Source organism: Ochotona princeps, chromosome 18 (genome assembly GCF_030435755.1).
Source record: "Ochotona princeps isolate mOchPri1 chromosome 18, mOchPri1.hap1, whole genome shotgun sequence".
NCBI lineage: Eukaryota > Metazoa > Chordata > Mammalia > Lagomorpha > Ochotonidae > Ochotona > Ochotona princeps.
In genome coordinates this window covers 16964755-16992378 of record NC_080849.1, presented here as the reverse complement: position 1 = coordinate 16992378, position 27624 = coordinate 16964755, and the positions used below count along the sequence as shown (strand labels likewise).

The following is a 27624-nucleotide window of genomic DNA, read 5'->3' as shown; positions in this document are numbered from 1 at the left end:
ATATACATAAATGTGCCATTTACTAAAAAATGACCTAAAAAATGAATGTTCAAGTGATGATTAAACTTCCTCGAATTCCAGTGGTATAGTGGGCAATGAAGGCTTGAATTTCATTTCTGAAAATGAACTGTTAGGGGCTGTAAACATAGCACTGGGTTAGTCTGCATCCCAGTTCAAAGTGTCTGTGTTTGAGTTCCAGCTTACTCACAGTTCCAGTTTACTGCCAATACTGCATGTAGGAGCCAGCAAGTAATGGCCTGATTTGCTGGGTCCCTTTCATCTACATAGGAGGACTGGATTCACAGGTCCTGGCTTTTGAAGCCATGTCTATGTATTTGGGTGCTATGGACATCCAAGAAATGAACCCACCAATCAGAGTTCTCACTCTTTCTCCTTTTGTCTCTTTCTGCATCTCCAAGAAAACACATTTTAAAAAGAAAATAAAATGGATTGTTGGTCCATATATAACAATAGCCATTTCCTTGGACTTTGTATGCTTTTCTCATCTGCAAAACAGTAGTATAATCCCCTTCCAAGCATTTTTTAGTAAGTGTTAATTGAATTTTTAAATAAAATAAGGCCATTTGTGATTTTAGAAAGTTAAAAAATGTGCACATGTAAATCATTTATAACTTATGATTTTGTCCATCAAATTTTGTCCATCAAATGTGATAGAGGTCCCCAGAGTTCAAATTGCAATTTTTAAAATGTGACATTTGTAATGTTGTAGTTTTTCTCTTCTACCTAAGAGTGTGCCCTACTAAAGGGAATATTAAAAATAGTTGAGGGTTTCAGATTTGGCTGCTCAGATTACTTTCTATATGTTTATGTAACTTACTCATTATACCTAATAAAACATATCACATTATATACTATATAATAATATTGAGAGTGAAACCCATAAAAAAAAGACTCCTAATAACAATAACGTGTTGAACAGAAAGTCCTGAGTAGTTTAGACAGATTCCTTCAACGACACAGCCGCTGCTTTCCCGGAGAGGAGTGTAAAGAAACCATGAGCAGTGGATTTTGTCTTTTGTGGATTTCGTTTTTAGTTTGCTGTCTTCTGCACCTGTAGACATTTTCTAGCAATCTTTAAGGAGAGCCCCAGGCTGCACCATTAATAATGCATGCTGTCTATTTGTAACTCTTTTCTCACTTTCCACCCTCTGAGGTCCAAAGTAGCTGCATTGTCTTTACGCCTGCTGAATTTTCTAGGGCTATTTGGAAGATGTGCCAAAGATGAATATCATTGTTGAATGGGTAGAGAAAAGATCTTACCACTGGAATAGAATTCTGTACATAGATTAAATAGATAAATACAGAGATGATCATTAGAAAACTTCGTATTCTAACTTTGTAAACTTTTTTTTTTTAATTTAAGAAGCACATAGTGCTTCCAGATGAAAAGTAAGATACAGAAGCAGGGAAAATATCTTTCTGCTTTTTAATCCTCCAGAGGTACTGGAGTAGGAGCTCTCTTTTTCAACAGATTTCATATTTTATTGTATTTTATTAAGCAGATGAGTTATAGAACAGTTTTAGTTCCTTTTCTGTCATTCCCGGATTAACTTCTGTTAATTAATTTGCTCATTGTGGAGTACCTTTACCTAGTTTGTTTTGTGTTTAGCTTTTTTTTTTTCATCTCTGCCCATTTTATGAACTTTCTAAGCATTGTATGTTTTATCTTGTTCGGTATGAGAGTTTTTGGTGCTTAAAATATTCTTTAACATAACAAATAAATATGGACAGGCTTTAAAATATTCTTTATATATTTTTAATTTTTGGAGTCTATTTTGTTTCATCTTCATATAATCCTAATTTTAATTTTGGAATGCGGTTAAGTTCGCTGGAGCAACACTAACCGTTTTGAGGCTTGACTGTGACCTTGTACTTGAGTTCTGTCTGGTAGCAGAGAGCTAGTAGAGTCAATGCCTTTGTGTATTCTACCCACAATCTCATGAGTTCTGTGGTTTCAGTCTGGCTGAGGCAAAGTCATGTATTAATGATCCTGAGTTTTCCAATCCTTGGGAAGGTTACACACACACACTCATCCAATGAAGAGTGAAGACAGAGCCCTTTGGTTGACTGCCAGGGCTCTCCTGAGCATTACCTGTGCCCTGGCCACTTCTGGCATCCGCCGTGTGTCACCGACTCAGCCTGCGGGGCTCCTCTTTGGTGTCTCACTGCCGCAGCCTGGGAAATCTTCCAGTCAGGAAGTGGGACAAACAGTTCTCTGTGTTTCTCTTAGAGATCAATAACTTGATCTGTCTGATAACCAGTGTCCTGAAAGCAAATGTCTTGTAAATTTTGTCTCCTTTTGTTCTTTTAAAGTCAAACTAGGCAGGAGGTCTGGAGTATATCCAGTTCCTATTAGTCCATTTTGACCATGAGAGTTATGTAATGAACAATTAAAAACTGCTTCACTGTGTTATTTATTTTTTAATTGGAAAGTCAGATATGCAGAGAAGAGGAGAGACAGAGAAGAAGGTCCTCCATCCATTGATTCACTCCCAAAGCAGCCACAACGGCCAGAACTGTGTTGATCCGAAGCCAGGAGCCTGGAGACTGTTCCGGGTCTCCTACTTGGGTGCAGGGTCCCAAGGCTTTGGCCTATCCTTGATTGCTTTCCCAGGTCACAAGCAGAGAGCTGGATAGGAAGTAGGTCTGCTGGGATACGAACTGGTGCACATATGTGATCCTGGGGCGTGCAAGGCGAGGACTTCATCCGCTAGGTTACCACACCGGGCCCCAAAACTTTTAAATTTTCGAAAGTACAAAAGATGCCACACTGCATTTCATCTATTTCCTGATTTCTGTCACGAATCTCATCCAGAATGAATCTTAACTGTCATGTTGCGTGTTTAGACAGTAGATTTAACTTGAGTGCCGTTGGAAATAGGCCTTTCAGCCTGTGGAGAAATGAACCTTTACCCCTCCCTCAGTGCGTTCCACGTTCAGAGAGTGCGTTGTAAAACGCAGTGCCAAGCTCAGCAACCCTACTCCCCTCCATCGAACCATGCATCTTCATGCATAGAATGTAAAAATAAAATATCTCTTCACGCATGGAATGTAAAAGTTGCGAGTTTATGACATAAAAACATTTTGAATAAGAAAAATCAATGCACTTTAGTAGCCTGAAAATCACTGACGTACAAGAATCAAAAGTGAGTTAGCACCATGAGGACGTCTTTTATTGTGTTGTAGCATGTATGTGAGTGTGTGTATGTGAGTTTGCGTGTCTCTATTTATAGTTAACAAGATTTTGCTTCGTATGTTTTGAAGCAAGTGTAGGAATGACTATAGAAAACCAGCCTGACGTTAAGCTTTCATAATCACAAAAACACATTGACGTATGTCATTTAATGATAGTAAATTTTTTAAAAAGGAGGCTAGATTTACCGCTTCCTTATTCCTGAGTATCTGAAGAACATCTGAGTGCTTTGCAGGAACCACAGTGACACACTCACTGAGTATTCATGTGCTGTAGTACACTGCAGAAGAAAGGCAATTTCCCTTTAGGTTGTTGCTTTGCAGCTTTCTTGTTTAAGTGAGACTTCTCTAGTTGTACTCGAGTTAACCTCAGTGATCTCTGATGAGACGATGTGGTCCCTAAGTTCTTTGTAATGGGCTCTAGGATAGTTTCACTTCAGATTTGATTGGGAATCTTTTAGCCTGTATTGTCTGTGGTTTTTCTCTTGCAGTGCTATTTATCCAATTTCTTTCTTGTAAATGCTTCAAGCAGAATATGGATACTAATGAGCTCAAGGAAAAGTGTGGCTTCTGTTTCCCTAGCATTTCAGCAGGATTTTGAGAATCGGCCTGATGTATTTTAATGCTTTCATGTTACAGATGTAGGTGAATTCAGTTCATTATCTGAAGTTACATTTTCAGATGTTCTTGCCTATTTTCCTGAAATTAAACCCTAAATGAATGAATTGCCATATTGTAGGCAATTTTACTTCATTATGAAAAAAAGAAACAGGTCTTGGGAGTGGATGGTATGCTAAATAGTTAATATTTCCTGCCGAATGATTATTGAAAATGTGTGATTGGCCCTAAGACACCATTTTGAAGACTGTATAGCATGGTATGAAATGTGTTCCTTTGTACTATTTGGGTTCCCAAAGCCTTTATGATTATGTAAAAAAAAAAAGGAAAAAATAAGTGAGGCAAGATAAGTTTTATAAACATTGGTAATTTGATGGATCCTTTGAAATAGTGTTGTTGGAGGATTTGTGGTAGAAAAAATGTTGGCTAATGAATTTTGACCTCAGGAGTAGGATGGATTCATTTCTCTGGGATAGACAAGTGGTATGCACAGGACTGCAGGACAAGGGGGGTAGGGAAGGTGCCGGCTCCCATGGACAAACCAGTGGAGCCATGTTTCCAAATTCCTGTAAGGTAGCTCCAGTGTTTTGGATAAAGACATAGCTTGATTGTAGCTTGGATTGCCTAATAGTTTTACACCAATATTCCTAACTCATCTTCCCAAAGTGTTCCAGGGTCCACACTACATATTATAGATATTTTGTTGAGGTACTAATTGAATCCAATATCCTAGGGAAATATGTTCCAGGCGTTTAGCCGGTCAGTCAGACTTAGCCACTAACTAATCTTTCTTTGTCATATGCTCATCCTTATGAGAAAAAAAAAAATCCAGGGTTGAAAGAAAGGATGCCACTGCATTGTGGCAGTTCTTGAATAGAGCAGAGCTGCCTCAAATGCAGGTCCCTGATGACAGACAGAAATGATTTCCTGTGTAGATCTCCCCTCTCCTCCTCTGTTCCAAAAACGGAGACCTGGAAAGGAAATACAATGAGGCCATTATTATGCAGTTATTCTGTTTTAGTGCTTGGGAGTTGTGCCCTAACTGTCCATCCTTCTCTTGGACCACTCCTTTAATATCCAGAACTTGCCAAGACATCCAGTCTCACTTATGATGTCCTTTCTGTATGGGGAGTCCTGAGACCCCTTTTAGTGGCCCCCACTCAGCCCGCTGTGTGGACTCTGTATCGCATCTTCCTCTGCACAGGCACATCAATGAAGTAAAAACCCCAAATACTGAGAAAATCAAGACGTCTACCCATGAGAATAAAGTGAAATCTGAAAGGTAATAAAACATACGCTACTTATTTCCAAGCAGAAATCAGGGGACACCATAAAAATACTGGACAGAAGATAACAATTGGGGCAGAAGATAACAATTCTCTTTTCTTCATCTTGGACGCTACTATCATCAGCAGCCTTTTCTAATCTCTTACCTCATGGTAGTAGCAATTTAATTGCAACTTCTTTCCTGTTTGTTCCAAGTCGCTGGTATTGTTGCCATTTGGCCTTTTAGTATTGGAATCACAGAGGCTGTTTTTCAATCACAGTTGTAGAACATGTCACTGTTGACTCTTACGAAGACATCAAAATCACAGCTGCACATACTATCAAATAAAATATGTTGAAAGGGCAACATACATCTGCCTCTCTGGGAAGGAGCCGTTCTCTCCTCACTGTTACATCCTTGCCTGCATTGTGGTCCGCTTTCTTCTGGCTATGGAGACTTCATGTCCCCAACATCCTCTTGAAGCAAAGACGCATGACCTTCACAAGAGTTGGAGGAGAAAAGAGATCCTGTTAGCATGGGGGAGAATGAACTTATTTTTGCAACAAATGTGCACCCACAGGAAACAAATCTGGTTTAAGATTCTATTTTTCCTGTACTGATTAGGCTGTTGTTAACATGTGAAATCTTTTTAATGTGAAGTTCACACTTTATTCCCTGTGAACTCTTTGTTGCTATTAGGCCTTGGGGTGAAAACAAAGGGAACCTATCCCCCATCCCTTTTTCAAACCAATAGTGTTTCAACAATGCAAGTAGATATTATTGCATTTGCCGCCATGTGCAAGATGCCCTGGAAATTCTCTTAAATTGAGTATTTTAAACAATAGAAGGCTTGCATAACTTTGATGATGATAAAAAGCAGATATTAGACTTACTGTGTGCCACGCTTTACATATTTGATTTGTCATCTCTCACTTAATCCCTGTAGTAAGCCTCAATGGACGGATGCGGTCAGATCCATTCACAAAGATAATCGCTGTTTCATTAAGTTAAAGTGAGGCTAAGAAGGCTTAAGTGACTTGTCATAATCTCTCAGCTAGTGAGTGATCGAACCCAAACTCAGACAGTCTCCAAAGCATCTGTTATCCGTGCTGGTGCGTCGCATCAGGTTATGTACTTTTCACATCCCTCTGATCTTGTGAAAGCCAAGTACAACTTTGAAAAAGCATCTAGCAAATGGAGCCCATCTCACTGAAGTTCAAGTAACTTTCTGAAGTCTAAATCAATTCTTCACAGGCTTTTAGCAACTGAAAAATTCTTCTGTTTTTTTTTTCTCCACTGAAACTAGAGATGGCTGAAGTTAAACCAAGTGGATTTTTAACTAGTTCCTGGGAAAGAAAGTTTTAACCAGCCTTTTGAGAGTTTGTGATAACAACATGCAAAGTACCCTTGGAGTTACAACTGAAAAACCAAAGGGATATAATGCTCAATGAATAGAGCCATCTTGATGTTGCCTCTCTCTTCTGACTTATCTCTTGCCTTTCTTCCTCTCTCCTTTCCACACCACACACACACACATGCACACGCACACACACACACAGGGCCTGGATGAGTATTAGGTCCTTCTGTGCATGTAGTCAGGCTTCTTCATTGATTATATTTCATATTCTGTATCCTTTCTCTTCAGTTATTCACCCTCTGATTTGACTTGCCAGAGTTCAGAGTATAGGAAAGTGTCTGTAATTTGTCAAGTGCATACGGTCATTGAATTGTCCTGGCCATTTGGTATAGCATTTACTTGGTATGTCTGTGTAAGAATCACTAACCACCAGGGAAAGCAGAAGACTCCGGCTGAGTGTTAACAAGAGGCCTTTATTGAGGGGAAGTCCGTTCTAGGACCTGCTCTCCGTACAGCAGAGAGGCAGAGAGAAAGCAGAGATCCATGAGGACAAAAAGGCACAGACGAAAATATTGTGCAAAGAAGTGTGCAGAAGGGGGCCTGGCGTGGTAGCCTAGTGGCTAAAGTCCTTGCCATGCATACACCGGGATCCCATACGGACACGGAATCTAATCCCAGTGGCCTTGCTTCCTATCCAGCCCTGCTTTGAGTCAACAGATGGAAGATCTTTTTGTCTCTCCTTTCTGTATATCTGACTTTCCAATTAAAAAAGAAAAAAAAGTGTGCAGGAGGCTCTTACACCCCTCCTGATGTGGAAATCAGAGCAGGTGCCTTTCTGGTCCTTATTAGGAGGGGAAATGCTGGCCCAAGTATGTCTTTGGTCCACCAGGGCTCTGCTGCCCTGGTGACATGCTGGGTCTACATCGCCTCTTCCACGTCTGGCTGGGGGTTCTAGTGACAGACGTGTCAGGTCGGTTTGAGTCCTGCATCCTCTGGTTTCGATGGGGTTTCTTCTTGGAGAGGAACTCGTGGCTCAAGCTGTGAAGTCCCGTCATTCATACAGGGCACCTAACCTGAGTTTTAGGTTCTTGATTTTGGCATGGCCTGGGACTGGCATGACAAGATCATGGGGGCAGTGAATCAGTGATGGGTCATCTCCTCTCAATTAAAATGAAAATAAAAATAAAATCTAGAAGTAAATATGTTAAGTAGTAATAACAAGTTGCTCAGTTTCTTATTATAGACCTCTAAGGTTACATTTACTTGGCTTCCCTTAGTCAATGAGCAGATTAAGATTGGTTGTTATTATCAATGAGATACAGATTACAGTTGTAAAGAGCATAATAAATAAATTGTTTGAGATCATTAACAATATAATAACATCAAAATAGTGTGACTTCAAGGAGTTTATTCAGTTAATTAGAGTTATTACAGCATTAGTGTGTTTGGAATTTAATGTGGTAAATCGGCAAGTCAATAAGCATGTCGAGTTCCAAAGAGAGACAACTCTATTGCCAATTATGGTTGAGTAGAAAGAACATGATTTGAAATGAGATACACTACTTAGAACAGAGCCTTTTTCCCCTTATTGTCTGGGAGATCACTGGCACAGAATAGGGAACCTCCAATTAGCCCGGCTGCAGACTGGCAAATGAGTGCTAACATTACGGATTCCTTTAGGTTATGGCAAATAGTAAAATGATAAAATATGTACAACTGCTTAACATATGATTTAACATTTTTTTCCTTTTCTTGACTACAGAGAAATAGCCCCTGTTTTTTGTAGGAAACCTGGCTGTCATGTCAGCTGGGAGGTAATCTCTATCTAGCCAAAAAATTGGTCAATACATCAATGTTTGGGAATTTTTATTTTCATTCTCTTCTCTTCTATTCTACTTTTCTTTCTTTCCTTACTTCTTTCCAGCAAGACTTCCCAAGAAATGTTCTATTTGCTGGTCTCCTCAGCAGATGCCCACAGCAACCAGGGCTGGGCTAAACCAGTGCTTGGAATTTGAAACTCAACCCAGCTCTTTTTACATGGCTGGCCGAAATCCAGGAGCTTGAGCCATCAGCACTTACCTGGAATAAGCATCAGAGAAGCTGGAGCAGGGGTTGAATAGCTAGGATCCTAACCAGGAATTCTGACCTGTGATCCTCTTTTCTCAACGAGTAGCCCAACTGCTCACCCCAACAACCACCCCTCATGTGTTTTCTTAACTCACAAAGAACTGGAGAATGATCAGAAAGAAAACACTAAAGATTTCTGCCACTGTTTCCAGCATTCTGTAAAATACAGTATGACTGGAAGAATCAAAAAATTCCACTTGTCATAATTAGAACAAAAATAATGAATCAGTGATTTGGAGGGAGAATTTTAATACTTGATTCAGGTATCTCTTAACTCTTTTTCATTTAAAAATTGTTAAAACTTTTATTTTTCTAGTTTCTGAATTACCAGTTTGGTTTCCTAAACACATTCTTTCCTAACTGTAATAACCATGAACATCACGTATACTCTTTAAATCTCTTCTAGGTACACACACACACACACACACACACACACCTCTGTACGCACCCACAATAAGGAAGCAAACCTCATTCTGCACATTCCCACTGTGATGTTTCTCACTTGGAACAGTCTGTCCTGTTAAGTATTCCGCACGCTGTCTCTGATTTCTACCTTCAAGCATAAAGAAATGGCAACAAACTTTTCATTTCCGGAGTGATCATTAATACTTAAACCCATGGATGGCAGCCCAGTTAGTCTATTACTAAATTTAATGGTTTTGGAAGAGAACTGTTCAGAAATTGTTATGTTTAATGGGTGAAGGATGAGATAGGAATGTTCTAATACTGAGCATTGTCAAAAACATCCATTAATCAAATGCTAACTACTATTGCTACTTGTAAGCGAAAAGCACCCTGGAAATGAGCCTTCCTATTCGAATTATTCATTTTAGAGTCCGTCAAACACAGACCTCACTAATGTTGAAAAGGCTGAGAGAACAGTGGGTGGTTGCTCAGGAAGTTTATGAGACCAATATGATATTCATTCTCATTTCACTAAAGAAACAAAACAAATCCTTTGGTAAAGCCATTACAGATCTTATATTCCAGTTTACAGAGGAAGATCTTCTCTCAAGTAGATGCCTTGTTTTATCACATTAATTTTCCTATGAGAGAATTCTTAGGAGAAAATTTCAAATAGATCTGAGTTCAAGCCTAACATTTTCGGCTACAAGCTATTGACCCTGGCAAAGACTTTACCATTTGAATGCATTTGCAATCTTCAACTTCCTTCACACCAGTCATTGTTTCATTCAGTGAGTAGAACTCTGGTGGATACTGGGGTATAGAAAGATTGAGAATGGTGACCCCATGTGCTCCCATGTGAATAAGAATACTGCTGGTATTCATCAAAGAACGTAGCCCTGGTTACACAAGTAACAGTATCCTGAGGCTTCCTGCTAATGGTTCTTTCTCTTTGGTAAACAAACTTTATTCTTTGTCTCTCCTGATTTCCTCTAAAAGCAACGACTTGACTATCACACCCACATGCCCGGATTTTATCAAGAGACATCTAGCTGCAGCCAAAGATTGTGGCATATATTTCAGTAATGAATATCTATGTGTTGGACTGCAACTCAAGGTGACAATGCCATCCTCTGACCTTGCACCTTCACAGAATGCATAGAAGCCTGTATACCTGGGTACCCTTCCCCCTTCCTGTCTAAGAGGTGACCAGGCATTAGATTCCAACAATGGAAATTTCAGAGGATAGTCAAACCACACTACTAATCCTGGACAGTTGAGTCTCTTTTTAACATTCTGAGGAACCACCATACTGTTTTCTATAGAGCGTATAGTAGTTTACATTCACAAGAACAATGCGAAAGTGTTGTAATTTCTCTCAATTCTTGGCAACACGTAGTATGTTTCTTCTGTTTTGTTAAGTAGTAGACATTCTAATAAGTATGAAGTGATAACAAATACTGTTTCTGATTTCCGTTTCCCTTCCCTCTTAAGTAGTAATGTGGGACATCTCCTCATATATTTACTGGTCCATGGTTGATCTTCTCTGGAAAATTATTCAAGTCCTTTGTCTCCTTCTAAACCCAGTTTTTTTGTAATTATTACTGATGAGTCTTACAAGTTTATTATCATGATTGACTTCTATATGGTGAACTGGTTTTAAATTGCAGAAATCAGTCCCATTGAGCCCTGTAGTATAATACCTTTTAAAACTGTTGCTGAAATGTCTGCGAGTATTGTGTTGAAGATTCTCTCATCAGTCACAACTTATCTACCTGTGCTTTTATTTTATTTATTTATTTATTTATTTATTTATTTATTTATTTAATTTATTTATTTACGTTTGTAGTAGCTTTGCCTGACTTTGGTATGAGAGTGAATACTTTCCTAAGAAAAGGAGTTAGGAAGTCCTTTCTGCTCTTCATTTTTTTGGGCAAAAGTTTGAGAAGAACTGCTCTTAATTATTTCAATGTTTGTTAGGACTATCTCCTGAAGCCACAAGGACCATAACTGTCTGGAAATGTTTTGTTTGCTGATTCAATCTACTTACTTGCTGCTCTATTTGAATTCTTTAGAGGGGTGTGTGTGTGTGTGTGTGTGTCTTTCTCTGCTTCTCAAAAGTGCGTTGATTAATTCCATTTTCGTAAACGTGAATCTCCTGGTTTTACTTGTTGCTGACATCAAATTCCGCATGTGCTGTCACAAAATATTTTGTATGACCTCTCTCAACAGTCCATTGTGACGGTCTAATCATACTAAAATGTATAGAATCATCTAATCTCACCTGGAAAATGCCCCTCATGTTACAGGAGGAATGTGTGTGATGCTGTGGAGTAAACATGTCTATATATGTATTATAAACCTAGTCAGTTATTATAGTAAACCTTCTTTATCCATATTTATGATTCATGCATTACCAAAATAATAAAACTTAGTGAAGCAAATGAGGCTTTCCTACCTCAATTGATGACTCAGGATGTTGAATGATCCAGTAACATTGTTGTTTGCAAAGACCTCCTTGAATATCATATCTTTCTGAATTCGTTTATGGATGGAAACTTCGTATTGGTGGATTTGATTTGATAAAGCAATCCGCAGTGATCTGAAGGGCAACTTTTATAGGTAACATGACAGAAAGTTCTAACATTTCAAGTGAACAGTCTAAAAATGAAAAGATGATCTTTTTATCAGCAGCTTATGTTAAGCTTGTTATCTCCACTAAATAATGAACTCAAAATATTCAGGAACAAACGCTAGGGCCAGGTCATCTTGTCAGAAGGGTAATCCCAGTCCACAGGCTTGAAAGGCGTGGAGCTGGTGAGTGCCGTGGGAGAGATTGCAGCTTGTCATATGTGTGATTGCGTTTCCTCTTGTCATCCTCCAAGTGGCAGAGAAGTGGGCTTTCTGAGTGTTATGGAGACAGTGAAACAAAAATGTTTTTGGTTGCAGTTAGACTAGGCTGGAGGTTCTTGCAGGCTTTTACAAAGCAGGCTATGTATTAATGAAAAGTTATGACTTAAAAAAGGAGGAGGAGGAAGATGAGGAGGGAGAGAAATAAAGAGAATGAAGAAAAGAAAGTGAACAAAACTTAGGGCTATACTGAAGTGTCAAAAGTAGTATCATTCTGTGTATGTTGCTGAACTAAAATGAATGTGATCTACTGCCAATCCAGCCTCTAATTATTTAAAAGTATTAACAAGACATATCTCCAGTAAAGGTTATGCAATTTACATGTGAAGATTAAGCAGGCAGACAAATATGGAAGGTAGAGAAGAAAAATGTTTAAGAACAAGTATGTTTTAAGTAGTTAAAGTTCATTTTTCATGCACATGCCGAAGCCCAGTGACCGGGGCATTTTTGCCATCTCCTGCATCCTTTGGGTGAAACTGGCCAGGCAAGAGTTCTCTCTCTGAGCCTGCCTAAGAGCTGCAGGAACCCGACTAGAAGCCCTGGGCCCTGTGAACTCAGGAAGGTCTTCCTCCTGCCTGGGACAGCAGCCCCTGTTAGCGTCCACGTGGGCATTATCCTCTGGCAGGACTCTTCCTCCCAGTTCCCACAAATAGTCAGGCTTAGGAAACCCCAACCTAACTACATGCTTGTCTCGCCAGGACAGGATAGGTGGCAATTGATCACTTTCTTTTGTTTACTTTTTTCATTGAATTTTCCAAACATACAGCTGTATTAAAATCTGTGACAACTTCAAGCAATCATGTTCTAATAATCATCCTCTATTAAAATTCAAATGTATATCCATAGTGTTATAATTCAGTACACTTTTGCAGGGGCTCCTCAGTCTTTTTTGCTTCTGATTTTCCCTGGTTTTCTGATGTTGACAGAATATCGTTACAATGAATTTTACCCACATATCTCTTCGATAATGCTACTACAGCTGACATTTGGCTGCTTCTTAGCTCAGTTTACATAACTCAGTTTTATCTTCTATAATTAAAAAAATGACCGTGTGTAACTAAAATTGTTAATTTTTCTGAGAAATCAGAAGCATATTTACTTATAATCACATGGCCCAATGCTGTGTTCTTCATGGTGTTTACTTTTAGTAGTTATAATTTTTGAATTTTTACATAATTATTCTAGTTCTGTTTTATCATGTTTTATTAAAGCACAAGTTAAAAATGAGTTTAATTTTTCAGTCCCTCTAGAATCATCATTACTGTCCCTCTCCAGCATAGGCAGATTTTCAGTCCTGCTTTGTATGTCTCAAGTAAATATTCAAATGAGCAATAACTTGAGTGTTAGAATACAACACAGAATACAAAATCATAAGCACGTGAGAGTTTGACAAGTGGACACTCTTCTTACTTTGAGGATAAATGCTAATTGCAATGTAGATAAGAAAATGAATCCAGCATTAAAGTAAATGCTCTACATTTCTTTCAAGGTAGATACAGGTATGTAATCTCTCAAACTTTAGCTCGGGATGTGGAGTTATAGTTTGCTTCCATAGTGAATCATTTTACATTTGAAGAGAAAAATAAAGGGAGGCTGTAAACACCCTTCGCATTGGATCTGTTTTCCTGTTCGCATTGTGAACAGACCTTAGCCTCAAGAGTCACTCATGAGAGCCTGAAGGAAGCAGGGCTCCTGGGTAGGTGTTGTCTATCAGGTAGCCATCCTCTCTGGGTCGGCAGTTCAGTTGAAATTAATGCCGTTGTATAAAATGAAACAAAGACCAATCAGTCTCTTATTTGTGCCTTTAACAGTTTGAGGTTTTAACAGCCCCATGTGGCTATGGACTAAAATGGATGTAGAACATTTACTTTGCTACAGAGAGGACTATGGGGCTCATTGAAACATAGTCTGTGGATAATGAAGAAAGAAGCAGCAGTAAATGATTGACTACTCTGATTACAGATAAATCAACCTGTATGAAGGCTACAGGTTGCTTGAGTGTTTGGGTGTCATCTAAGGAGGATACTAAGGGATTAAAACTCAGCCTTTAGATAACGGCTCTGACACTGCTTCAGGAAGGCAGGGCCCTAAGTACACTACGTCCAATCAGACATGTGTTTGCACTTGGATATGCACATACGCACCCAGGGAGACTCCTATACACATAGAATAAGAAATGCAAAGCAAACGCACCATTGAATGCACAAATCTATTCTCTTTACATTAATAAAAAATGAAAGTCAAATTTTAAAAGGCTGTTGCCGTGGCATATGCTAGTATACTGTGATATTGTACAGAACCTCAAAGACATCTATATGTTCAGTGTGTGCTTGGCTTAAAGTGAGGCATGTTGATGTTTCAATATTTTTCCCTTGTGTCATGATGTCTACTCTTACATGTCAAAGAATGCACAGCCCTGGAGCCTCTTGACCTGGCTGCCCTTCTCAGCCTTCACCGTAGCGTGCCCTGTGGGAACACTGGAAACAGGAGAGACCTAGCTTGGACTCTGAGCACACCTACGTAATGAGCTCTGTGGTTTTCTCATCTGTAGAATAGAAGCAATCACTGTACTCACCTCTTCAGTTCCTGGGGAGATAAGCGTGAAACAGCACTTCAAGGTGGGCGTTTGGCACAGCAGGAGTTAGAAAACAAGGATGGTAGGTAGCATTAGACCAGCACCTGATCTCTCTCTCTTCCGTGTTTCCTTTGCTCTCCTCCTCTCTGGCTCTTTTCCCTCTTCCAGCAACCAAAGGAATGTGTTAGGAGAGTAATTAAGAATCAATCCAAAACGTGAGGGGAAAGGAGGAACAAGGTAGGACAAGAGAAATTAGTTCCTGAGCAAAACTCATTTTATTTTGGTTTACTGTCCTCAGGCTGATGTTATAGTTTGATCTTATTTTTAAACAAAAGTAATGATTTCCTTTTGAATTGACTGTAAGTGCTTGTGTTTCTAATGAATTGAGTCATTAACTGTTCATGCAGAATTCCCACTTTGTCCTGTATTTAATGTGTGGAGTGTTTTCTTGTTGTGGTGGTGGTTGTTGAGAGGTTTGACCAGAGAGAGAAACCCCGTGTGTCTGGATATGTATGCTCTGGTCCATTTCTGGATAGAAAGTTTAACTGAGGAATTGTTTCATGAACTGCTCCATTAGTAAATTGCTTGTCATATTTTGTAACCTAAGCGTTTGTTTCCAACCCAAAGTGCTCTCTGCCTACCATACCAAGTGAAACAGGTGAAGAGTGCTTTTCTTTTGCTCTAATTTGATGTCCAAAGCTTCTCTCTAGAACAGTCTGGAGGAAATTTAGACTTTCTATGTCTGAGTCAATGGAGGAGTGCACCTGAGTGTGCTTGAGTCTCTCGGGACTTACGGGGGAGACTTCAGCCTGTTCAGTTCTGAAACAGGAACAAGCGTCGCTATCCTATCTGTTCTGTAACATTTTGAAATCGTTGGGGAAAAAAAGTTTTCAAAATCAAAGCAGAGGAATGAAAGCCGTGGGTTTTCCTTGGTCTGATGAAGTGCATCACACAGTATGACAGCACTCACCAAGGGAGAGCTGGCAACTCTACAGAGATCACCTCCAGCTAAAGGCTAAATCACCCCAAGACCACTCATTAATTCCACAAGGAAAGCAAGGAAGAAACTGCTTAAAAAGTTTAAGCAGCCATTGCTCTGCTTTTGCCAAGTTCAAGCCAACTCTACCACAAAACAGTTGTTTCTGTCAAGTTCTTATGATGTGACCAGGGCCTCAAGAAGCCAATCAGTTTAATTGCAATGCCCCTTCCTCCATGCATCAAACATAACAGAAGCAAACATTTATTTTGTTTCCTTTGAAGTCTTAGTCTTGGTAATTATGACATCTCACTAACAACCTCAATGCCAAGGAGTTGCCCTGATTTCCTGCCTTTCTCCCTTGTCCCTTCAAATGTATCTATCCATTTTGTTGCATCCATTCTTTGACTTTTGTTCACTCTACCCCAGCTCGGTTCAGGCTCCTGTGATCCGGAGTAGTCTCTGAAGTATACCTAGTTCAACATCTTTTCCAGTTCTCTCTGACTACATAGGTCAGGGAAATCCAAGTTCCCAAAAGATACATTTGACATGTGTCAGATCTATTCACTATACCTTATTCCATAAGAGGGAAGTAGCACTGGACAGGAAGCTGGCCTTTGCAGCTAATGGCCTTTGTAGTTAAACTTTCTATCCCCTTTCAACTGTGGAAAGGTGATAATCACGCGCACACTCCAGAAGTATGGGTCTCTTTCTCTATGCCACAGACTGGATAATTCAATAAAATCAGGGCTCTGAGGTGGTTAACAAGGGTTCTAACTATGCACCCAGCAAGTGTTACTGCGAGTATGAAAGAAATGGAGAAAGAAAAGAAAGGGGAGAACTCGGTGGATTAGTTCACTCTTCCTTTCTTTCAATACAACACTTGAGATAAGAATACACGATACACACTGCTACAGTAGCCAGGTCTTTTGTGTTGCTAATTCTTCCCTTTCTCCTCAAGTCCTCGCTCATCAAAGGATTCAGGATAACTATCACTTTCTCCACAAAATGTCCCTGATTCCAGACAGCTTTTCTCTTGTATTTATTTGTAAGCTTCAACAATTTCTAGATAATAATAATAATAATAATAATAATAATAATAAAAACTGTCAGGAAAGACCAGTGTTCTGTTGCTTTTTCTTTTCTTGCTGTTGTTGTTAATTACATTATACCCTGGAAATCTACAACAGTGACTTACAGACATGCAACGATTACTGATGGGTGATGGACCAATGAAGAGAGGAAGAATTGAACGTGAATGTGCAAGTGAGACAGAGAAATGCTGGCACATTTTGGAACTTCATTTCTCATGAACACACAAAGAATCAGAATGTGCAGGTTGGCATCAGGAAATCCGAGTTCCGTGTCGAAATAGATTAAAGTCTTGCTGTTTGAACATCAACAAGTAACTTACCCTTCTGTGTCTCATGCATGCATGAATTCAACAAATATCTGTTGAATGTCTTCTGTGTGCCACACGCAGGTATTTCTCATGGTTTGCATTTACCTAGTTTCTTTCTTAACAATAGAGCATACTGTGTTAAAGGCAAAGTACCTTGGATTTCACTGTTAGGATTTAAATACTTTCCTACACTGACCAGGTAGATAGCTGGTCTCTACAAGAATTGTGAGAGAGAAAATCAGTTGGATAATATTCCTAGAGAAGTAGAAAATTTTTACTAGGGAACTAGTTGGATTATCCATTAATTTAATTAACAAAAGGATATATGTAATGCAGTGGAATTGAATGTATTGTATAACTTGCCTCTTAAGTATGAATTGCTCATCCTTTTAAGGGGTCAATGCAATCCCTTGTATTTACTCTCCACCCATTACAATTAATTAAGTAGTTCGGGGCAGGTAGGGTCAAAGGTGTTCAGTAATATTTACTATCTGACAGCAATCCAGTAGCCTATATTTTCTGTGGATGTTGTAGCCCCAGTTCATTGCAATGAGCAGGTGTCTGCATTAGAAAAACAGCTACCATTCTCATTTTCTCTAATTGACTTGTTGGCAGTGCTAACAGAGGGAGAAAGATGCAGGGGTGTGGAGCCTGGGCCCCACCAAGCACTTGGCATGGATGGGGCCACTGAGTAAAGAACACAATCTGTAATGAATAAAAGACTGGGCTGTCAATCTGGCACCTGCCACTGGCATTGAATTCACACAAAATATTAATTAAAAATAATGATGTTCTTCCCACTGGCTTCGTTACCAAGCACAGCATCTTGGTCTAGCCGGAAGGAGCTCTCCACAGGTTGTTTGACTCGTTCCCTCGGCCCCAGGGAGCCAGATCCATCTTCTGCCTTCTCAGAAGCTTCAACAAAACCTGGGAATTGTGGTTCGCCCAGTTACAGATTCTCTGGGGAAGGAGAACCAAGCTGATTACCATTGCTTGATTTCTATAACTCAAACAATAAGTGCACATTTGTGCCCCCGCACACCCTCTGCCGCTGGCCACAGAGAAGATACTGGCCCACAGCCAATCTTCCTCGGGTTCTCAGAGATAATCTGTATGCCTGCGTGCTTTTCCCTGATTTGTGTGTCCTGGCTTGAGGGTGACCGGATGATGATAGAATTCTTATCCATACTTCAAAATGTTTGGAATCACTCAGAATAGCCACAGCTAAATATAAGGACATCCACCAAGATCCAGAGGGTGTTATTGAGGCTGCATCCCAGGGATTTCAAAGGAATAGAATACAGCTGTGGTTTTTTTTTTCTTTCAGAGGAAATTAATAAATTTTTCAGAAATACCTGCCAGCAACCTTTCAGGGAATACCAAAAATAAATTTATTGCCACAACGGTAGTTAAGTTTATTCCTGCACAATGGGACTTGACCATTTTTAATAATTAAATCATTTGGAACTCATCATGATAACGTTAAATGTGTTTAACTCACTTGATGCTTCTATAGAAGGGGGCATCAGTTCTTTTGTGATTTACTGTTTGCAAAGTTTGGGAGCTCTGAGCATGTGCGGGGAAAATAATTCCACATTGCCCTCTAGTGGTGCTGCTCTAAATTACACCACCACATGCCTGTAAAGGGGGAACCCTCATTTTCTGTTGCTTCCAGTTCACGCTTAAGACATGTTTCCAGCAGGCTACACCACAATATTAAGGCGGGTTCAAGCAATATAGGTTACTGCCTACCAGCTCCTAAGTAAATTAATGGCATTTTTATTGGTCTGGATGATTGAACATTGAGTTCATCCATATTGGGGCAATAGAAAATGCTATGGTGTCCTTAGTACGCCCACATATAGTTTGACAAAAGCACACTGCACAAGCAGTCTAGACACCCAAATACGCAAATGAGGATTTGGAGTATACAGGGCACAAGGGCAGTAGTTATTGAAGGGGATGGCTTTGTCTTTGCTGGTCGGGTACTAGGTAGTATTCATGTGTGTTGCTTTAGACAACCACAGGAAAACACTGACGCCGAAGATGTCCAAGGTTCCCTCTCAGACCAGGCACAACTTCACTGCAGATTTGTCCATGCCATGCCCATATTTTACATCTATTTAAGGCTGATCTCTCCCAAGGTGCTCAGCATAGTTAGGGTTGATGGAATTGAGTGCATTTCATGAACCCAGAAGTTAGTAAATTGTAAAATTTCTGACTCTCCATACCATGACTAAACTCCAAAACAAGGACTGGAGATAGGATGAGTATCAATGTGCGTGAGACTCTGTCCTGGGTTGACATGTATGTCACATGAATTGGGGATGAGAAAGGGAGAGATGAGGAGTGTTGCTCAAGATCCCTGTAGCAACTGGATGGGAGTGACCCATTGCGATCATTCAGAGGGAAAGGCAAAGGACCACACTGAAAATGAAGCGAATAAAATATTTGCTTTGATTTAATGAAAAATAATACTGATGCAGAAACTTTGAAAGCTGCATGGGAAAATAGAATTGAAAGATGAGTGCATTTTAAGGCAAAAAAAATTTGGAATCCACATTTTTTCATCTATCCATTTTCCATGATGTTTCTAAATAAACCTCATATATTTTATCAAAAAATTGTGCATCAGTCAAAACTTATCTTTTTAAATCTATGTCAAGGAATTTTTTGAAGTATCTTCACATTCCAAAGATTTAAAGCTCCCAACGCAGCCACACTATAGAGGCGTTCAGGGCGAGGAGCCCTGTGAATGCAGGGCAAGGAGGAGGTGAGGATACCCGGGGAGGGTGGAGTCAGGTCTCATGGTCCATGCTGACCACCTGAAAGCATCCACGATGAACTCTGAATTTAAGGAGGATTTTTCTAACTCTGAATTCTGGAGATTGAAGCTAATAAACATCAAGCTGCCATATCAAATCTCCTTACTTGAATGAGTACCTGATTTATTATTTTACATCCATCCCACTTGCCATGTGGTATAACATTTTGAATTTGTGGCAGCTGGTGCTGTGACTGGCGTGTCAACCAAGGGCAACGTGTTCTTATGGGCTGTATGTGGACTTGCATGTTAGCGTGTGCAGAATATGGATGTGTATGTGGGACTCTATCTGTGGTTTCAGACTAGTGGCCTTGGAGCTGGACTCAACGTCCCACAAAGTATTTTGTTTGCCAACACAAAACAAACAGGTTTATTTAAATTCACTGCCAGTATCAGGCAATGTGTTTACTTTCTGTTGCAATCTTCATTTTCAGAAAACCTAGCAGCAGCAGACCTGCCTTGCATATGTTGGTGATGTTTTCATCTGTAATGATGATTCAGTCTTCAACTGAGTCTTTTGCTCTCTGGGACCCTGCCTCCCTGTCTCTCTTCCTCTCCCTTTTTTTTCCTTTGGGCAGAAGAATTATTTTCACCTTATATAAATAAAATAATTGTAAATAATTCATCTCATAGTAGAAGAAAAACAAAACAATGTGAGATGGTTCACGTGAATTTGCAGTAATTTCGCTATGCATGTCAAAATTCTGTACGCCTGAAATACATGCAATAAATGTAGAATTAATAAATAAAATTTAAAATAACTAATAAAAATTCTAACTCAAATATTTCAGTTTGGTGTTGCTGATCTCTTTTGCACTTCATTGTAAATACATAGAAATGTGTCTATATATCTGTATTGGTATATATATGTGTGTGTGTGTATACTGTATATACAGTTATATATATACTGTGTCATGAAGAATGATGCGTAGCTACCAAAACTTCTTTGGGGCAAAATAAACCTTTTAATTGCATGTTTCCATGGACTTCGTGAAACCTTATCTTATTAGGCTGAACCAAATGGGATTTAATTACATAAAGGCAATTTCCTATGGTTGAAAGTTACTGTAAATATTTGTGTTATAAAACATTGCAGATGAATCATATTAAATCTGACTTGGTCTCTAAAGCAACTACAGAAACCATTTGCACTCGTGGAATTCTGCCAGCTCACCTAAATACACTTTCACCATCTCTCGCTTTCTTTTTTTCTCCGAAATGTTTCTCCACACGCTTCTACCTCTAAGTTCCATGATTTCCTGCGTGCTCTACTTTTAAGTTCATATCTGCCAAGAAGCCTTTGATAACCCAATTTCTCACTAATTTACAGGCCTTTAAACTCATATAGCTTTCATAGGTTCTTCCACATAATTTACTGCTTAATTTCTTTCCATTTATTCTTTGCAATAAGTTAATACAGTTACATTCCTAACCTGGCAACAGAATCCATCTTCTCCCGTTAGTCTTGGGTCCCCAAGAACATTAACTGCTGTTTCTTGGTTACTTTATTAGTAAGCTATCTTAAAACATAATCTAAAATAAAAGAAATAGCCCCTTTTGTAAGGAAAGCAATTTTCATCACAGATGTCACTGATCCATTCAATATAATCTCCTGTTATGCCTATGTTATGATTCTTGGCTCATTTTATGATTTAGAAAGCTAATATCTTTGACATTAATATTTGGATCATATAGGAAATTCATGAAAAGTCCATTTAATCAACTTTCAGACATCATTGTGAGGTATAAAGCCACTAAAATACTTTTTGTAATATAAAAGGTAGACATAGATTATGTAACAAATGTACAGCCTCATGAAATGGCAATTGATGTTTGGTGTGTCTGTTTTCTTTTTCTGCAAATGACTTTAGAATCTAGAGGCTTGATCAGATTCAGCGGTCTGATGCATTTGCCAAGATACTAGAAGGTACCATGTGCTAAGAAATACAGCAAGTCTAATTGTGTTTTATTTTATCTTGGTAGTTGTTACTTCTTATGGCCTAGAGACACTCATTGATGGGGACAGCAAAATAGCACACTTTTAATTCCGTCATGTGATTTTTCTTTTTGTAATATAAATATTTTTAAAGCATTATCAGGAAATCCTTCCCTATGTATGCTGCTGGTTGTACCATGGTAGAGTTTAGGAAGGAAGAACTGGCCAGGTGCTTGATTCTTTGTGGTTTTTCGGGGTGTTAGTTTGGTCCTGCCTCATCTCAGAAATGTTCAACTGTTATAATCCTCTAAACTCTCTTTATCAATTCTCATGCTTGCATAGATCTTACAGTTTCCAAGACACGGCAGTATTGGAATGTCCTCAGGCTGGCCTCGTCTTGGGAAAATGAGAGTCTGTTTGCATGGACCCCTGAATCCACTGGACGTGATCCTGCTGACTTGTGCTCGCTTCCTCGCTGCGCTGCGTCTCAGGCTGGTCCAGGCTCTGTCGGCATGTGCTCAAATTCAGAGCAACGATCAGTTTTTCAGGATGTCTCTGTTTCTGTTTCTGGCTTCCTTCTTTTCTTTCTTTTTGAAAATATATCTCTTTATTTGAGAGGCAGAAGGATACTGTGACAGAGAACTTCTGTCTGCTGGTTCACTCTACCCATGGCTGGAAGAGCTGGAACTGGGTATGACTGAATCTAAGATCCCACAACTCCGTGCAGTTCTTCTACTTGAGTCGGAGGATCTGCGCGTTGGGTCAGATTCCACTGGTTTCCTAGACAAAGTAGCAGTGAGCTGCAGTAGCAGCAGCAGCAGCAGCGCGGTCAGGACTTGTATCAGCATTCTGACGTGGGATGCCTGTGTCATCAGCAACCAGCAGAACTCGGCCATCTGTGCCCCAACACTGGCCCCAGACCTTTGTTTCTTCTTGTGGGAAAAAAACACATATTAATTAAATCTACATAATATAGATACTAAATCAGGGTTTCCAGATTTTGCTGAAGATAGAGAACATATCTTTAAAACTCATTTCCTTCTTACTACAATTGAATTTTAGAAACCAAGGACTTTTTTTTAACCTCTTTTATATTCCACTTCTATTTCCCCTCATCTATATCAAGAATTTGTTTCTTGAGGATACAGGGAATGGCAGAACTGCACTGTCCTCTATTATTCATTTTCTTTAGGATGAACTAGTCTCCAAACAACACTGATAAAATTTAACCATCAATAATGCTTATTCAGGAGCAAGGATTTGGCCTTGTAGTTAGATACTTCCATAACAGAATGCCTGGGTCCAAGTCCAGTTTCTCACTTCCTGCTGCTGCAGAGAAGGGAGGAAGTGATGACGGCTTCCATAGTCGATTGGAGAGCTGGTTTGAGTCCTCAGCTAGCAGATTCTGCCATTGCGGACCTGAAGGAAGTGAAGTACTGCACGGGAACTCTTGTCGCTCTGTTGAAATAAATTGTACATCGCATCTGTATTTTTCCTTGATCTGGGGTTACGTTGTGAAATATGTTAGCCATTACAAAATGGATGCTGTATCTCTTTAACCTCTCCGTAAGGTAGTTCATAGAGTTGACTGTTCACTCAGCTGTTAGGTTCATGTCTTCTTAGATCATTTGGATCTCAGAACATCAGGGACAAACTTCCCTGATTGCTTGCCACTTTAAGGCAACTTGGTATACTCTGCTTTCAGAGTCAAGCTGCGTTGAGTAAAAACAAATACATTTTCCTGAGTATCTAAATCAATTTCTCTGATTCCTTATGGCATGAAATGTTTCTGTCAAAAAGCCTAGAATTGATATGATGTTCCCCTGGAAAAAGATATTTTATTTATGTATAAATGCCGCAAAGATGATTGTATGTCTGCAGAAGCTCTTCAATAACATGTTCAGTGTAGAACAGAGTTCTTTTGTCTTATTCTCCTATTATCAATACCTTTGGTATTACCCAACTTTAGTATTTGTCAGTTTCTCCTGAATCCTTATGTGTTTCAGTCTCATTTTCATTTTTTCTTTTCTACATATTTTCCTACTTATTCTGTTTCTCCTAAAATCTGTCTTGAGCTCTTCCACTGAATTTTTTTTTAATTTCTGCTTTCTGTCACTCTCACATGAGTCATAATTTCTTGATGTTGCTCAGTTTATTTCAAAATAGTTAAGTGTTTAGATTAATTTTTCTTGCATATTTCTGCTCAGCTTTGGGTCTCTTGTATGTAATTCTTTATAGCAGTGATAGTCTCTCCTTTATTTTGCTTTCACTTTTAATCATTTTCTTAGAGAAGTTTTGCCACACATTTTTATTACTCACATCCATAGGTAGGTTTTCATTGACTTTCAGAAGTTCAGACAGCTTTTCTAAATTTCTTCCTTTGCTATTATTATTATTTTTTAAATTAGACCAGGGGTCAACATTTAGTTGCAGGTTGGATCAGGTCCGGGTCTTGCTTTTTCATGGAAGCAAAAAGTTTTTTGTGTGTGTTGTGGAAGAGTTGGGAATAAACAGAGTGATCTGTGATCGAGACAGTGTGGCTTCCCTCGCTAAAGCACTTACTGGTTTTCCAATGCTGATGCCAAGTGGGCACTGCGGCAGCTCTGCTTTCAAGGCTTTTATGAGTGACATCTCTCCTTCCCATCCGATTTTTTCTTTCCTCCTTCTGTTCTGCCGCTTGGATCCCGCTCACAGTGTCCAGCTTTTCTCGAGAGATTGTTCTCAGGAGTTTGTCCTGCGTCTGTTTTCTCCCTCCGGAGAAGAGGCTCAGAGGTCCAGATTGAGGTGTTAACGTTTGCTGTTGTCAGACTGCTACGCTGCGCTTCCCAGGATCACTGGATGGCTTTTATTCTACGATAATGCTCTTTATTCAGTTTGAAGCTTGCATTTGATCTTTCTTGCAGACAATCCTCAGATAATACTGTTGGCTCTTTTTCCTTGTATTTTGGGGGCTGAGGTTATAGTGAATCATCAGATTTTATAGTAAATGTTGAAATGCTTTCCATTTTCTACCCAGTTCTCTAGACACCATTCCTATGGGGATGTGAGATTATCTAAAACCATTACTACCATTTTTCTTAACACCCAACTCACTCATTTATAAACATTAGTTTACATAATAGATTAACAATAACTTTATTTTCAGAAAATGTTTACCTTGATTTATTTCAGTACATGAAATTAATCAGCATGTTCACGTTGTTTCTGTTTCAGAGTCGAGTTCCCATTATGTCATCTCCCTAAAAGCCTTCAACAATGCAGGAGAGGGAGTTCCTCTTTATGAAAGCGCCACCACAAGATCCATCACAGGTGAGTCAGTACCATGAATCCTCTTCGGATCAGGTAGTCAGTGCTTGAGTTAAGGTAAGAAATGAAAAACGAGCCCGAAATGAAGCAAAGTACGGAGAAGCAGAAGGGACTCTAGCCTTTCATCTTCTGAGCCTTGCACATCTGTGTGTGTATGCATGCTCTGTTTATTTTTTCTTTGATTTTTCCAAATTAAATGGAAAGAATCTCTAGACATTCATGCACTAATTAGAAGAATATGTACCTCCTGAAACTCTCCTCAATTTGGGGTCCATCGGGGTCCATCATATTGACAAGGAGTGGCTGGTTTCTTTGGGCTGGTTTAGACTAGATGAGTCACACAGCACAGTTATTCCTGAGCTCGGCTTACGTGTCGCCTCAGAAATGCCTAAGACCACTGGGGTTAAAGGAATTGGGAGATTCCATTACTGACCGCTTCTAGGAATTTTCCCGTTTGTCGAACTGGAAAGATGTCCTATAAGAATACGAAGGCCCAAGAAACCAAGAGAAGGATGCATACAAACATGAGAGCCAGCTTGTTAAGCAGCCTGTGTGTCAGAAACTTTGGCTTTATTCCAAAACAGAAGGACACTGTTCAGTGATATGAATACCATGTCCACTTACATCTGAGATCTGGACATAATGTTCCATCTCTTCCAATTAGTACTTTGAACCCATCCCCTCCCAAGCTCACCATTTAATTTATACAGGGTAATGGAAACTCAGTCTCTGCCATTCAATTTTAGACACATTCTCGCTCTCTTTCTCTCTCTCTCTCTCTCTCTCTCTCTCTCTCTCTCTCTCTCTCTCTCTCTCTCACACACACACACACACACACACACACACACATTTTTCTCTCTCTGTCTCACTGTGCCTTCAGATTTTTTCTCCATCTTTATATTTTACTCCAAAGGCCACACACCAGCACATCACTAAATAATTCATTGAAAAAGAGTGTGAAACAGGGCATGGGCATTTGAAATGCAGGGGACAAAGTGAAGGCACCGTCAAAAGCAGCCAGGAGCCACTCTGCTGGGAACTAAACTGCTTAGGAAAATAAACAAAAACCAGACTTGCATGTGGCCGTCTCCCTAAATGGTATCATGTGGCCTGCCTGACAGCTAAGGTAGCACATCGCATTGTTGGTGTGAGCACACATTATATATGATACATAATTTTCCTAAAACTGTAAAGATGCAAAGCATAAAGTGAAATGCTCAAAATAGCGCTACCATCATGGCCACACAATAAGCTTCTCTAATTCCAATCTCAGCAGCATGAAAACAAACATAAGATCTTTATGTAAAAATGTTTCAGAATTGTACATGTCATCCTACAGATTGCCATGATATTTTAAATCAAAGAATTTGTAGACCCCAATGTAGAAGGTAGTTAATTCTATCTCTACATTGAATAATTTAAAAACTTTCCATGAAACTTAAAAGTTTTAGTACAAGGATGGTTAGAATGTCTAAAAATACTATTCTGTGAGTACTTGGAAAGAACTTGAACATTTTAAATAAGGACTCAATAAGGAAATCTTCCATCCAACTGTTGTCTCCAATTTAATTATCAAGTACATGATTGACCGATGGGGCTGTGTGTCCTCAGTCACCCTGGCTTTGCTGTGGACATCAGCATGCCTCTTCCCTTTATTGTTTGTATCTTACCTAAATCACATTTATGCAAATCTGAGTGAAGCAGTAATGAATGTATTTAGAGAAACTCGAGTTGGAAACAAACATTTTCAAAAGATATTAGATAAACATTTGCTTTCAAGGAGGAAATAAGCCCTAACTGTTTTATTGTACCCTTACAATGATAAAAACTCATCCATTCTGTGCTGTTATTTTTTAAGAAGTCATGGGCAAAACTGCCTTCTCCCCAAAATACACTTTTAAAATATGTAACCACAAGTGACAACCGAATTTGACAAAACCACTCTCAGGAAATGAATAAATCATAGAAAACAGGCAGTTATTTTTTGTGATGTGGAAATACTATTTCAAATGTGTGTTCTGGTTGAATTAATGGCATTTTCTCCTGTTCTTCTCATGTTCCCTGTCATCATTATTGCCATGCATTTAACTCATTGTGATGTGTTACCACTGCTATTGTTTTTAACACTTTTATTTACATACTCGTTTCATTTGGCGGGTTTTTGTTAACCCAGATCCCACTGATCCAGTTGATTATTATCCTTTGCTTGACGATTTCCCCACCTCCGCCCCAGATGTCTCCACCCCCATGCTCCCACCAGTAGGTGTACAGGCTGTGGCTCTCACGCACGAGGCTGTGAGGGTCAGCTGGGCAGACAACTCTGTCTCCAAGAACCAGAAGACTTCCGACGTTCGGCTCTACACTGTCCGGTGGAGGACCAGCTTTTCTGCCAGTGCAAAATACAAGGTGAAGTTCTCCTTGATGACATCATGTTGTAAATGAATGGTGATTTGTTGAATGTGTTGGATTAAATGCTTCCTGGACTGTCATGTGGCATTTTGATACAGAAATTCTAACTGGGAAAACAAAGCATTTTAGTAATTAAATATCTGCAATTAGCAAGGGAATAATTGTGTCTTGAGAAAATTTCATTGTGAGGTACAATGCTATCTCAGTTCTACCAGACATAGAATTTGTATTAATCATGTGACTGTGTGCAAGAGAAGGTGTTTGAAAATATCTGGACTCTATATTAATTTCCTGGAGAG

At 39.3% G+C, this 27624-nt stretch overlaps 1 protein-coding gene across 3 annotated transcripts in view; it reads left to right on the top strand.

The window, feature by feature from the left end:
• Positions 1-27624, top strand: part of DCC (DCC netrin 1 receptor) — a 555681-nt gene that overhangs the window by 422453 nt on the left and 105604 nt on the right. For 2 of the 3 annotated variants that reach the window (XM_058676958.1, XM_058676960.1), the window contains exons 15-16: positions 24824-24919; positions 27090-27322. In XM_058676958.1, coding sequence (XP_058532941.1) covers positions 24824-24919; positions 27090-27322 — 329 coding nt within the window. The remainder of the gene's footprint in view (positions 1-24823; positions 24920-27089; positions 27323-27624) is intronic. The other variant, XM_058676959.1, reaches the window with a different exon arrangement.